Genomic DNA, 15,917 nt, shown 5'->3' with positions numbered 1-15,917 from the left:
CGTTTGGTTGTTGCAAAAAATAAACGATACCCATGTTAATTATTATACAATTTGTTTATTACGTTTAACAGACGATTATAAATTTATTAAAATTAAATGAAACACGATAAGATGCACATATTTTTAGCTCAACGGTGACATTATTTAAGCTTCTGCCAATTTATAGCCCTTGGGCAATTAATTTATAACCCATTTTACTCTTTAGTTATTAATATATTGATATTCAATGTTTTTAAAATTAAAAAAGCTATGCCTACATGACCAATAGGGAAATATATGAACACATTTTTAATTTATTCTCAATTTAAAATAATATAAGCGTTATAAATCAAAATTTAGATTTTTATTAATTAATTATGAAAGTCTTATTGTCAACGTAGGTACTTGAAAATACAAAATGTTAATTGTTCCAGCTGATAAGGGATGACAGAAGGCGCTTAATGTATTTCTGTTTTCATGAACGTTGTTAAAATATCGATTATTAGTCGTCGCCACGCGCGAAGCAACAGTTGGATGAAATCAACAGGCAAGAGCGCGCGGCACGACTCCTTTCGCCCGCGAAAATCAAACTATTCTCTTTATTTTTCATTTTTTTTTAATTCAAGTGCGCTATGAACTATCAAAGTAAAGCCAATAAATATGTGTGCCCTAACGATCGTCAACTTTCTTTACGAGCAAAGTAAGTATTTTTAGTTATTTATAAAGTTGTAGTAAATATATTAGTTATGTTTTTGTTTTCCAGTCTATTTGTTTGTATGGTAATTCTTTATAGACGCTTGACATATTTTGTACATTAACTCATTTTTAAAATTATGCCATGGTGTTTTAATAAAATATATTATTTTAAATTTGAAGAGCGTTATTTTTTAATTAATTTTTAATACTACAGTAAAGCTTACTGCTTATTTTATACGTATAATATATTATTATGATATCATATGTAGACCACTGCCACGTGTTGTATAGGAAATACATAGTTCATAAGGACAGCCTGTAAAATTTACTTACTTTACTTAGCATGTTACTTAACCCGCGTCTTTGAATATGAGTAGACGTTTTATGTATTTAATTTTTAAATGTGAAAAATAATTCATATTTAGAACAAAAATGTTAATAATACAATAAATATATTGTTTTAGTTAAATGACTCAATGTAACAAAATATCTGAGCAATAAGCACTAATTTGTCAATGTGAAAAAGGTATTTTATTTTCTAATTAATTATAACCGAATAAAATAATATTTTCATAACTTTCTATTTATTGCGAAACGTTATCAAGTTTATTTTAATTTAAACCAAAAGTTTAATTAAAATATACTTTAAATTCAAGTATGTAGACTGAAAAAAAAACAATTGCGCTCAGTCGGTTGAGCTGAAAATTTGCACAATATAAATTAGTATATGAAATATTATTTGTTTCTGATATTTAATAAAAGCCTGTTTTGTTATACCAAATTATTACAACGAACTAATTAATTGAATTCAAAACCGGTTCGGAATGTAGATTTAACCGGAAGAACTGATAAAAAGCTGACTAGTTAGGAACTCTTTTATACGGTTATTTAACAAAAGTAATTAGTATGGCAAAGAGTAGACAAATAATTTCCCTTTTGAAGCCACAGGAACGGAAAGAACTGTAATAATAATTACCTTTGAAATTATTTACACAAACTTTTGTAATCAAACTTGTTTAACTTTAGGATTTAAAAAAGGATTTAATTACATTTTAAAAAGCGAGAAGTAAAAAATATATTACATTTCCTTGAAATAAATTGTTATAATTTCGAAGCGAATTAGATAACTTTTTAGCCATTTACTTTGATTATGTTGTTAAGATAGGTACGTATGTGTAGGTACTACTTATTTATTATTTTAATTTGAACCAACTGTTAAATCTTAATGTTACTAATACGTTAATGGATTTATTCGTTTTTCTAGAAGTACTATAACCTTAGACTTTTAATAATTTATATAACTGTTAGGAATATATCAAATCCGTAAAAAGTAGTAAAATGTCTCTTTCGAAATTAATACTTTTTCATATTTGATATAGACGCGACGCCTGACTCTTTCTATGGAATATTTTTTATTTAAAAATAATGATAGGTATGGCTGTTTACAAGAAATTACTAAATAAACATTTTACCTAGCCCGGTTAAGCGTAAAACTTATGTTTATGAGAACAACAGTTTTAGCAGTCAGGATCAAACCTGCGACAGACAAATTACCAGACTTGTATACCGTTGAACTATTGGATTCTTCTAAACATTACCTTACACAACAATATTATAATTGTGTGGTATATTATATTACGGTGACGTATTATTTTTAGACAATAATTTAACAAAATCTAACGAAAAAAAATGTTCTAAAATCTGTTAAGAAGGGTCATGGCTTAAGGATAATTTAGAATAGGGATCGAAGAGTTTGTTTTCTAAAAATAAAAGCGAGGTTGTTTCAGTATGTGACGACCTTGCGACATCCACTATCTCTGAGCTCACGTCCGCTTCCTGTTTGCTTTGTTTTAATTACGGCAGAAATCTAACGTAAATACGAAATCGCTACTTGTAGGTAAATTGTTATGAGTACTGTTCATTAAAAGCTGCTGATTCTGATCTTACAGATTGGGTCTTACAGCTTTAGGTTAAATAACACTGTGTAAGCTATGTCAATATAAATTATTCGCTATATAAAATGTAAGCAATCCTATATACCCATAATATCTACTGCGTATTGATTTAAATATTTTAAAAAATCTTAAAATTGAAATATATTTGTGACACACATTGCTGCAGAAAAAATATATTTAAAAAGAAAGGAAGAAAAAAATGACACACTATATTATAATAATGAGATGTCTACACAACAGTCTACGGAAACAAAATGGAAGGTCACTCAGCCTATGCTGAAACTCGGAAAAGCATACAATGACCCCAAAATACAATTATTATTAACATTGACATTGGCAGAATGATTGAGGGCTGAAACCGCAATACTTTCGGTATATGGAAAAAGGCAAAAATTCAAAAGGCCAAAACAGAAGTTTTGGGAAAATTTGATTTTGAAACCCATATAGAAAAAAATATATACTAACAAATATATTTTTAATATTATCGATCTATTACCGAATATTCAGATCCAGCTCTGTTATTTTATTGTAAAACCTAATAAAGCTTATTTCATGGAACTTTTTATTTTTTTGTAAATCGATTTCAAATCGATTATTCACTGGAAAGTGACAGCCAAGTATACTACTTGGTTAGTGAACAATTCTTATGTATAATGCTAATGCACTGCAACCCTGAGATCTAAGATAATAATGGCTTTGTATCTTGTATCTGTAATTACACTCACTACCAGCATACCTAACAATAGGTTTTGTCTTTTGTCTCTCTCGTCATTTACGAATTGCGTTTCTGTAGAGACAGATGACATATGATAGACGATACTGGATAGGTTAATTTCCGTGCTATCAATTTCACTTTCCGAAACGTTACAGAGTACTGCGATATATGTAATTATATAACAAGTTACAGGTATAATTATTTAATAAAACAGGTATTCAATATATTTTTTTAAAAAATCAATCAATATGGCGCCCTAGGGTGTTCTTACACGATATTCTGTCGACGTACTGTAATTTATATCCCTGTAAAGTTCGTTTAAAGCCACGACATATAAAAAAAAAAATTGATAAATTATTATTCACTGGATGAAAATCAGATTAAATAAAATATTCAAACGCGTGTAAATATTTCTCGCTATTGATTAGTGATCTACAACAACTTATTTACATATATAATGCAATTACTGTATCATGCATTGGACAACAGGCGAAATGCCTGAACGTAGGCAATATTGATAATTCAAATACTACGGTAAATTAGCAATATTAAAATTTAAAAAATGCTTTCATTGAATATTTTACGCAAATATATTCCTAACCATTAGAGTAATCATTATATTCGAATTTTGAAATAATAAAAATAATATTATCACAATGAAATGAATCGACTCGAAAATTTATTGATTTTTAATCTAATTTCATGGAAGCGACTGGAATAATAATGTTCTTAAATCGCAGTTTAGCGATCCATAATAATCTCCTAATTATCTAGAATGACAAAATGCTTCGACATTATGTTAATAATGTCATAATCATGTTTTTATTATATAAACTGAGATCCAGGCTGTAAATCTCAGTTTAGCTTTCTTAGTTTTAGGTATTTAGTTTTTGTATTTATAATTCATTTTTGTACTACAAAACATCGTCACCAAACGTACATAATATACTAATTTAAAATTTGCATTTTTTTTCATAATTGGAGAATCCTCCCCGAGGAATAGAACATTTTTAGATTATTTATTAATATTACGTTTCATTTACTTGCATAAGACATAATATAGAGCCAAGATGTCACAATAGATAAAACTTTATGATATAAATACCACATTTCCATAAAAAAACCTGCTGAAATTTAACTAAAGGCTAAAAAAACATCGATACAGATTAAATACACGAAAGGTACGACATGGTTGTGGAGATACAGATAAAAAATAAATAAATTGATAGAAAACATGGATTTAAATCAGTCAAATACCATTGAGTTTGTTTGTATGTAATTTCTATAATAAATTGTATGCTAGTAGAGTGCACTAAATCGGAAGTGCTTAGCAGAAAAAATCTACGTATATTTATTTTATTACGTTTATTTATTTATTAGTTCGTATAAACATCTCATAAATGAGAAATATTAATATAAAAAATTGTTTGAGTCGTAATTTTATTGTGCAACATTAATCAAAATTTGTCTAAGGCTTAAGTTAAAGCTAGGGTAATTTTAACTGCCAGAGTCGACGTTTTATATCATATTGTTACAGCCAGTTATTCAACCATCTATTTTTTGATTTTTTTTAATTGCACGTAATTTGGAATCAGCGATATCTCTGAAATTGTTCGGTAATAGCCTATACTTTTAGTTTATTTGTAATACATAAAAAAAATTTATTGTGAGTGTTAATTAGAAGGTAGACATTATTGTGAACTTATCTGTAGGAATATTTAAAAATACATGAATTTAATGAAACTCTTAAGGTTTAGCCCGCGTTAGCCACGTAAGCTTACGATAACATTTTTCGGACAAAAACCATTTTGTACAAAATATATACAAATTACATATCAAAATCTACCTCGATTATCGCTCTTTCTATTAATGAAACCTATTGATTGGTTTAGTTAAAAGAAGTAAGTTAAAATACAGACAATGGCAGACAGCGACTTTGTTCTATACCATTTATTGATTCAAATTTAATTTCGTGCTCGGCGGTAAGAAAAATATCTATCTAAAATCTGCTTTTGACGGATAAAATTCAGTCTAATGTATCTCAACCTCCACTCGAGCAACGAATCGGAACAAACCTTTAGCCTCCTTAAGAGGAGAGTAGGCAGACCCAGGAGTGAAATAAAATACAAATATTAAATAGGATTGAATATTTACCTTTGTATTGACAGATTTTCAAAAACTTTAACACAATATATTTAAAAAATATATATAAGATAAAAATATAATTGTGTTCATGTATATGTTCATGTATAGAGCCGAGATGGCCCAGTGGTTAGAAAGCGTGCATCTTAACCGATTATTTCGGGTTCAAACCCAGGCTGGCACCACTGAATTTTCATGTGCTTAATTTGTGTTTATAATTCATCTCGTGCTCGGCGGTGAAGGAAAACATCGTGAGGAAACCTGCATGTGTCTAATTTCAACGAAATTCTGCCACATGTGTATTCCACCAACCCGCATTGGAGCAGCGTGGTGGAATATGCTCCATACCTTCTCCTTAACGGGAGAGGAGGCCTTAGCCCAGCAGTGGGAAATTTACAGGCTGATTATGTTTTTTTTTTTATTTTCATGTATATAATAAATAATCATTTATTATAATACCCTATAAGTAATTAGCGACTTAGGTCGCTTGTAGAATAAATAAAGAAAATTATATGATATCAATATAATTTATACCCTGGAGCACTCAGGAATAATGTTGCTTTCTACCAGTGTGTTTTTTTTCAAGAATTGTATCATTAGTTTCAGAGCTAACCTCTACATAAAATATCTCCATCATATTATTATTATATATAATTAATTTATATATAACTAATGGAAATATATATAATTTTATATATAACTAATGGAAAATAAAACATACCTAATTAAAATAACTCCATCATTATTTAACGTTGGCACGAATTAATAAAAATATGCAGAAATAAACTAATAAATTATAAAATAAATGTCTGTAATTAAAATCCTTTGTAGCAACGCTATCTTTATAGCAACCCGTAAAGGTATTCGGTACTCTCCGCTTTTATCGTAAAAGAAATGTTTTTACAATAAAATCCCGTAATTTACTTTCTTTTCTTACTTATCCCCGCTACCTTTTTTATTAAGATAAACCAATTGCTCAAATTAAATATTTATTCTATAAAATTGGGCGTTATTCAGCGACGTCGGTTTATGTTCCAGTTTCTAAAGCAAAAGGGCTCAAGTACGGTTTGAAACTAAAACATTTAAAAAATATTAAGTAAATATATCAGCATAGGATTAGCATCACTAGTCACAAAAAGGCATATGTTATATTGTCATCACTACATAGTATAAAACAAAGTCGCTCTCCGCTGTCTGTCCCTATGTATGCTTAGATCTTTAAAACTACGCAACGGATTTTGATTCGGTTATTTTTAATAGATTGAGTGATTCAAGAGGAAGGTATTGTATTGTATAATACATACATAATATAGTATAGAAACACTGATAATTTTAGAGGATTTTAATGTGATGTCGTAAATTAACACATTATTTTGCGCTTCCATTGCAAACGCTGGCAAAACCGTACGAGATAGATCAAAATAATGTACTACACTATTGTAGACCTTAAAAAGGTCTATCGGTAGTGCACCCGTGCGAAGCCAGGTCGGGTTGCTAGTATTATATAAAACAACCGACATCAGATAGGGTTATTGACCTTGGTCCTTTTAGCACTAAGCCACAGAATTATTTAATAATTAACAAAGTACCGGTTCGCATATTTGAAATATTTATTCCTGATGACATCGCACAAATGTTTTAAAAAAGAATTCCTTTTAAAAATAATGGCGTTGAAAGGTAAATAAAATCAATTGTTGATGAAAGTGTTCGTTTGACCGTCTTTTAAACTGATCTACCGGTCCAATTAACTTCTCCAAACTTTTTATGGCGTCGACCCCTTGCCAATTTTCGCTTTTTTTAGACCTCTTCCCTATATTGACTTTTCAATCAAATTCATTAACTTAAACGTGTTACTGAAGCTGACACAGAGCTGATACTTTTAAAGGGCTTTAGAGTGGAAAATTATAATACATTTGTAGCAACGTACGAATATAATTACATTACGTGTGTAAATTATTCAAAATCAAAATATAATTGAATCTTGTAAGCTTTTATTTCACGTTATTTTACTGGATTATATTAATTCTTCAACCGAAACGAACCGCAAGAACCTTTTTTAACCGACTTCAAAAAGGAAAGGCTATCAATTCGTCTGTATTTTTTTTTATGTTTGTTACCTCAGAACTTTTGACTGGGTGAACCGATTTTGATGATTTTTTTTATTTGAAAGCTAGTGCTTCCCGTGTGGTCCCATTTTAATTTGGTCAAGTTCTGATGATGGTATCCATAAGAAAACCATATAAGTCTTAAATTTGCATTAAGTATGTCCGCGACAAATGGACGAATAACTCATTATCACGTCAACCAATTTTGATGATTCTTTTTTTATTGGAAAGCTTATAGTTCAAGGATAGTTTGGTGTCAGTTTAGTTAGGTTCGGATAATGGGATTCTTGACAAAGTAACCGAACTCTTCAATTCTGAGGAGCAAATTAATGATACTCGGTAGAATCTTCTGTTGTGTCAAATCTGAAGTTGTTTTTAAAATTGTAACATATAATGATATACAAAAAATAAATGCTTAAATTATTAAGCATTTATTTTTTGTATATCAGCATCAAGTAGCTTAGAAACATAACATAATTGAAAAAAAAATATTCCGCTTGACTGACAAGTGTTCTTCATCGTTATATAAAAATGTCAAGACTCACGCTTTCATTACACGTGTTTTGAAAACATGGATGTTATTCGATGTAGTTAGTAAAAGAAATAACGTGTTTTAATGTGATTTCTTAAGTGTATTGATAGTTTGTATTACACCTATGTTTAGTTCAATAAATGGTCGTTTTTCTTAAATTCTTAAATTCAATTCAATTCTTAGTTTAATGGCTTTTAGTTGTGCCACATGGCACAGATTATTTCGCCAATAAATTCTTACATTGCATTTGTTTATTGCAATTTGACATAACTTGTACGTCATATATTTAATACATAAAAAGGTAATAAGTATTTAAAAGATAAATTAAAGATTTGGAATTTGTTTATTTGACAAAACAGGTATATTAAAAAAAATAATTTCAAAAACTGTGTTCACATATTACATTCTTAAAACAAATTATAATAATGAATATACTTTATTAACAGAACCAATCTCTTTAAAAGATTTTTTTTCTTGCTAATCTTCACGTACAGGATAATAATTCCTCCTCATAATATAGAAGTTCCATAAGGAACAAAAAACTCTTCTATGTCTAAATGCGGGCAAAGTCAAAAAAGCTTCACTTATAATGTTTACTCAATTAGCAAAAAATATATTTTATACAATTGATGCTTCCTGGACACAACTGCAAAAAAAAATATTTTTATTTTCATGTAACTTCATATTCTTAAAATCACATATTATTTAAATACTTAAACTAAATATTTCAATATTTTTCAAACGGTGACTACGTTTTTCGATGTTTTCCCTGTTTAAAACTTTTTTCATGTAAAGTCGCATTTTTGAAAGTCTATTTTTGCGCTCTTCGCAAGTCTCTTTTGAAATTATTCTCGACGTAGATTTTCTCTGTTGAAATAGGCGATTCTTCCTGATTTCGTTCGTTTCATTTAATCGGCGCTGTCTCATATGAGCAGCACGTTTAGTAGGTCTACCCATATTAGATATCAGAAAAAATAGTAAGTGTACTTCAGATTCACTAAAAATCAAATAATAAACAAAAATTTTGACAAAAAAAAAACCGACTTCAAAAGAAACAAATTAATATGCTCTAAAAACTAAAAAAATAATTGGGTATTATTATACAACTTAATATTCAAGTTACTTATTCTACTTACCAATATGTAGGTACGATCTTTGTGTTTCCACGCAAGAAGATAAGTATGTACCTACCTACTTTAAATCTAACTTAACACATACCTATGAATAACAAACAATGATCAAAATATTTTTTAGATTTATCCTATGTAAAATGTAATTAAAATATTTAGACTACTTAAAAGTCAAAGTACAAAGTTATTACGATAATATAATATAGTTACAATTATTGTTATTTTTGGAGTCGGTGTCAGCCAAGGTAGGTTTGTAAATACATATCTCGGCCCGAGGCTCATCAACGCTGCCGCCGCTCTCGGCCGCCTCCTTCCGAATGTGGGGGGGCCGGGATCGCTATGCCGGCGTCTTTATTCCGGCATAGTGAGGTCGATGGCGGTGCCCCGATCTGGGTCGACGCCCTCATCGCTGACAATCGGGCCCTGCTACGGAAGCCGCAGAGGGTCATAGCGGTGAGAGGCATCAGAGGATACCGTACGGTGTCGTGGACTGCGGCGACACTTCTCGCGGGCGATCCGCCCTGGAAGCTCCAGGCGGAGGTGCTCGCCGAGGTGTACCGGTTCCGGGTCGAGGCGAGGAACCGCGGCGACCGTCCAGGGTCGGCGGAAGTCGAGCGGATCAGGGTTCTAGCCCAGCAAGCCCTTTTTTGCTAAGAGAGTATAAAAAAACATGTGCGTCTCGGAACGTCTGATAGAAGTGGTAACTTAAACTAACCATTGCCGTATGTATAAGAGAAAGGGAAACCAGACTGACTGGCGCCGTAACGCGTTACGTAACGAAGTGGTTGATGAGTGGGTGGTACCTACCAGATAGGACCGGATCTACCATATGGTTTTTTTGGGCTTCAGCCCAGGAACCCGTGAATTCAAGGGCCCTCAGCTAAGTCAAGTCAAAGTCAAAAATAGACGATAATGCGAAAGAATCCATAACTTTATTAAATTAAACAGATCGTATGGTTCGCAGCCCTGCGAGTCCTGCAATTAATCAAACCCATTCAATTAATTTAATTCAAATCTACGTTCAGTTATGTCTTAAGTGGGCCCCTAAGTAGTGTTGGCCCAGGGTCCTCTAAACTTAAGGTTCGGCCCTGCTACCCGAGCTACACTTATAAATATATACCTTGCTTGGAAATCCACAAATGCTAATACAAGGTTTTATATCATCTATATAATCGCGCCTTGAGTAATATTTAAAACTAACTGAACATGCGTCTTTACCATACACAAACTTCCTACCCCCTACGTTTTATCCCCTTAGGGGTGGAGATTCGTTAAATCCGGATGCCAATACTTGCCAAGTTTCATGTTTACAGGTGTTATAGTTTCTGAGATTTCGTGATTAATCAGTGAGTGGTATTTCGCTTTTATATTAATTGACGAAGTTTGCCTTATCAGTATATTATGGAATAATGTCCCGAAATACTCTCATTACTGTTTCTAAATTCCATATTTTAAGTTTATAGCGATTAATAATAATTACTAGTTATTAGCTAAAGACAACAGATCTTGTCGTAATGTCTTAAGTTGTTCCTTCGGCTATACCGAGAAGTATGTCATTTTCTTTAAATATTTTACTCAGATTGCTTTGGAAAATATTCTTCTCTTGTCTATTTTGAGCTGTCATGATATCTGAATATTACTTAGAGGCAATTAGATAAACTTGAGCGTATTCGAAATTTATGCAAACGTTATATATTTGTTCTACGCAAATACGATCATATCTCCGAATTTCGCAAATGACTAAAGTTGCTCCCATTTCGTCTCACAGAAATACTCATATTTTCAGTATAATGTTTATTGTTAAAGCTTGCAACTCTCTCAAAATATGTTCTTTTTTCCTCAAATTCCGTTAATCTCAACATATTTCTACTCCTACTAAATACTCTATAGTTTAATGTGCCTTTGGAATACATTTATTTAAATCTTTAATTGAATATATTACATAAAATATACCTTCATATTTTACAAATGGTAGTCAAAAGAACACATACATACATCATGCAATACAATACGAAATGAAATTGAATCCTAAAATAATCAGATCATCAGAGGCTTTTGTTCACAAGATATGTATGAATTTTTTTAAATAAAAAAAATTCATACAGCCGAGATGGCCCAGTGGTGCATCTTAACCGATGATTTCGGGTTCAAACCCAGGCAGGCACCACTGAATTTTTATGTGCTTAATTTGTGTTTATAATTCATCTCGTGCTCGGCGGTGAAGGAAAACATCGTGAGGAAACCTGCATGTGTCTAATTTCAATGAAATTCTGCCACATGTGTATTCCACCAACCCGCATTGGAGCAGCGTGGTGGAATATGCTCCATACCATCTCCTCAACGGGAGAGGAGGCCTTAGCCCAGCAGTGGGAAATTTACAGGCTGATTATTATTATGTTAAAAAAAATAACATGTAACAACTTATTATTCACAAAAAGTATTTAATACAGAAACTCTCAATTGAAAAACATGAGGTATTTTTTTAATTATATGATTGTAAAGAATAGATAATAATTATTAAGCAGGCAGATTTGACACGTAAAATTGACTTCATTTCATTATTGTGTTGTGTCAAAGACATGTGATTCTAGCAAAATTAAATAGAGCCTTCCAATCTCAACAATCATCAATCGAGCGCGTAAACATCTCAAACACTCTTATAATGGTGGGGACCCAATTCGCACCAGTGAAACATTCCCAGGGAGTACTGGCGTCCGACAGACGGCCGGCAGTAAAAGTCTGCCGAATTCAACTCAAATACTTCTCCGATGCCCAAATTAATGGTATGAGAGCGATGATGGTTATTCATGTATTTTTTTAATTTGACCAGATAATGCGTTAAAATGTTAAATTTGAATAAATGTTAAGGAACTTTTGTGTGGTAACATGTTAAAGGATAATATTATAAAACAAATGAAATTTAGATGAGAATATACCTCGAAAATGAAAAGATCACCTCGAGGCTTCTTAGAGCAAGTTCTTAATTGAAATAATTAAGAACATACTACTAATTATTATAAACAACATCTTTAGAAAATAAACATGATACCGGTATGTTTCTTTCACCGGCGTTTTTCGAACTGCTAGTAGAAATTTGCCAATTAATAAGTAAGAATATACTGTATATAATCATGTTTTGCAAAGATATATGTAATATACATACATATATAATTACATAATTAAGATTTCGATTACCATTAGTTAGATAACGAGAGATCTAACGTGCTTGTTCGATGGTAAATCGTACCATCATTATTGTTGTTATTTAGTATGTCGATTTAATCTATACCTTTAGGTAGGTATTAGGCTATAATGTATATTGTACCTTTAATCCAATACGAAAGACAAAGATGTGTTGCTTGGTGAAGTTGTACAATATAGTAGTAACTACTTGTCTTCCGCAACTTCGCTCGCGTTTAGAGTTTGGTCGTCATTTGACATAAAAAGTATAATGGTCTTCATAGATTGCGTCATATCATTTTCATCAAAGTCGGCTCAGGGGTTTGGAGGTGAAAGAGCAATAGACAGACAGGGTTACTTTTGCATATATAATATTAGTATTCAAATTATTCTATTACAATATACAATTTCCATGCGCCGTCTGTCGCATATGACTCGTGGTTATTTATTTAACTATCGTGTCTTCTTCATAGGACAGTGAAGTTATACATGTTATTTTTTACAAATTCGAATTGAATATCGGTTTAATAAATGATGAAAAATTCCATTTGATATCGAATAAATTTGTCACAATTTAGAGACCATCACGCCATACGATAATATTTTAACAAGACTTTCATTTCTCTTTTTTAGGCTCTCAGTTCACAGAACACACGTTGTCTAGCGAGTCAAAAATAAAATTACTTATACTACAAAATATAAAGATCTTTGATGCTATACCAGAAATCTGCACTTAGATTTTCAAAGAGACTTACTTCAAGGGTGTTGTGAGTTAGTTGAAAGTTTAATTTCTTTAGCAGTTAATCTCGTTATGCAAGCAGCTTATCTTAAAAGAAAAGTTAAAAAGTCGAAGTCTTTTGTCGAAACATATAATAATGAATTATATTGTATAAGTATTTGAGACGTATTAAAACTCGTAAAATTGGTTAAGCCTGTAAACGTTTTCCTTCTTAGAATATTTATGAACGCTAGCGTTCGCCGTGGTTCAGTGGTCAAAATTAATAATTATTACGGAAAATTTCACGAACATATAAACTTGGTTTGATGTGGGTAGGTACCGACCACTCATCCAATATTCTAACGCCAATAAAAGCCCGAGATGGCCCAGTGGTTAGAACGCGTGCATCTTAACCGATGATTGCGGGTTCAAACCCAGGCAAGCACTACTGAATTTTCATGTGCTTAATTTGTGTTTACAAATCATCTCGCACTCATCGTGAAGGAAAACATGGTGAGGAAACCTGCATGTCTCAAATTCTACCGAAATTCTGCCACATGTGTAACCAAACCCCAATGGAGCAGGTGGTGGAATATGCTCCAAACCTTCTTAGCTCAGTTGTGGGAAATTTGCAGGCTGTTAATGTTGTAATGTAAACAGCAATACAGCCTTGTTTTTTACCGGTTTTTAAGGGTAAGGGAGACAAAGGCACAAAAGACATTACATCATAGTTACCAAGATTAGTGGCGCATTGGCATATTTCTTACAGCACCAATGTCTATGGGCGGTGGTGACCACTTACCATCATAACTATGTCATAAAAATGCATGTTTCGAAAAATATGATTTTTTCTACTTTTATGTCTAAATCGTTTTTATCAATAAACCTAAACTATACTAACTGTACAAAACAAAAAAATAAAAGACAATCGGTTGACTAATTGAGTACAGAAAGGGAAGCTGTTTTATTTTTGCCTATAGATAACTGTTTTAAAAAATTACAAATCAAATTCCATAAATATTCGTCTTTTTTAAGTTCGTTTTTTAAAAATACCAATCAGAATATGCCTCAGGATATATGTCTAGGAATTTAAAGTTATTTGTTTAGTCTGTTATTATAAACTTTTTAATGATTATTTTTTAATCATATCTATAATAAAACTGCAGATATTTTTAATTTTGCCGATCCATAAATACAAAAAAAAATACATTTATAAATAAGGTATATCTTTCAACACAGGATAATATAGATGATAAAAAAGAGTGGATCTAATTAATTGTGACTTTTAGGCAGGATATTTTATATAATATATTTAATTGTATTCAACTAACATAATGGATTTTAAATTTTGGAAAAGAGTAACTACTGAGTTACATTTGGTAAAATAAACACAACATATTCAATAAGACATTTAAAACGAAACTATTTCTAAATTATACGATAGAATCTCAGGAATATTTACGATATCAAAAACTGAAAAGACTTAAAATTATTCCCCGTCGAATGCACATTTCATCATACACACAAAACTTAATTCCGTTTATGAAAACTTGTTGAGCTATGTGTCTCGGGTATGAAGCAAAGAGAATTTGTAAAACTTAATCGTAACAAGAGCATATGTTATGTTTAAATTTCAAGACATTGAATTGAAGTCAAACAATACAACAACAAGCTACTACATACAAGTTTCTCTTGTGAGCGAGCAAGAACTATATCAAGTTTCTTGGCTTCCTACGAATATATTATGTTTTTGGGTTCTGTACCCAAAAGGTTAAACCCTATTACTAAGACTCCGCTGTCCGTCTTTCCGTCTGTCCGTCTGTCGCCAGTCTGTATCTCTTGAACTTTGTTAATGATACTTGAAATTTATACAGATGTGGTGCCACTATAACAACAAATACAAAAACAGAATAAAATAAATATTTAAATGGGGCTCCCATATAATATGCTCCCGTTTTTATAGATAATGAATGGTATATATGACAACCCCTCGTCCGCGATTCCAAATCGCACTTGACCGGTTTTCAAATAATATACGACCTCAGTATGTAATTATTCCGCCATTTCCATTACAAATTGAAATGTAATTTAATTTATAATATAGAAGGTAAGCTAGACTAGAATTACATCTAAGAACTATAAAGAGTTCAAACAAAGTTTTGGCATATCTATAACAATTTCACCATTATTCGTATTCCATGTAATCTTTTCGGACTATTGTTGATGTTATAAACTTAATCAAATAAGATATACAACGTAAGAACTTACTATGTAACTTATTAACATTTTAAAACATTGTCAGAATCATTAATTTTATCGCGTTTTATAGTTTTATATGCGGACTGACAAATTGGCCACGTAATATGGTAAAGTACCACAGCCTATATAAAACAGGCGCTGTAAGATATATTAAGCATTCCTTACATAGTCAATGAGCCACCAACCTTGGAAACTAAGATGCTATGTACCTTAACTAACTCCTTCATACCGCACAACAGTACTAAGTATTTCTTTTTGTCGGTAGAAGATCTGATGAGTGCATAAAAAAAGATTGCAAGCGTTTACCACCAAGAAGACGTAGAGTTTCCGTCAGACGTTTTTCATTGACAGATTTATATGACAGTTATAGGTAACAGACTTATAGGTGGGTTTTATTGGGTATAATGGGCACATTCATCGTCCCGGCAAATGTGTCAGACGTATCCGCGCTCGTATTTCAATAGCTATTCATATTCACAATAGTAGAAACCGATAACATTATCGGC

General features: G+C 31.5%; 1 protein-coding gene across 2 annotated transcripts in view; it reads left to right on the top strand.

Moving 5' to 3' along the window:
* Positions 1–15,917, top strand: part of LOC113395608 (rabphilin-3A) — a 55,256-nt gene that overhangs the window by 1,510 nt on the left and 37,829 nt on the right. Inside the window, exon 1 of one of the 2 annotated variants that reach the window (XM_026633241.2) lies at positions 489–679. The exons of the other annotated variant lie outside the window; for it this stretch is intronic. Coding sequence (XP_026489026.1) covers positions 612–679 — 68 coding nt within the window. The 5' untranslated portion in view covers positions 489–611. Of the gene's footprint in view, positions 1–488; positions 680–15,917 lie in introns of those variants that run through there. 2 annotated transcript variants of the gene reach the window in all.

The sequence above is a fragment of the Vanessa tameamea genome, chromosome 21 (genome assembly GCF_037043105.1).
Source record: "Vanessa tameamea isolate UH-Manoa-2023 chromosome 21, ilVanTame1 primary haplotype, whole genome shotgun sequence".
Lineage (NCBI taxonomy): Eukaryota > Metazoa > Arthropoda > Insecta > Lepidoptera > Nymphalidae > Vanessa > Vanessa tameamea.
This window is presented reverse-complemented; position numbering and strand designations above follow the sequence as displayed.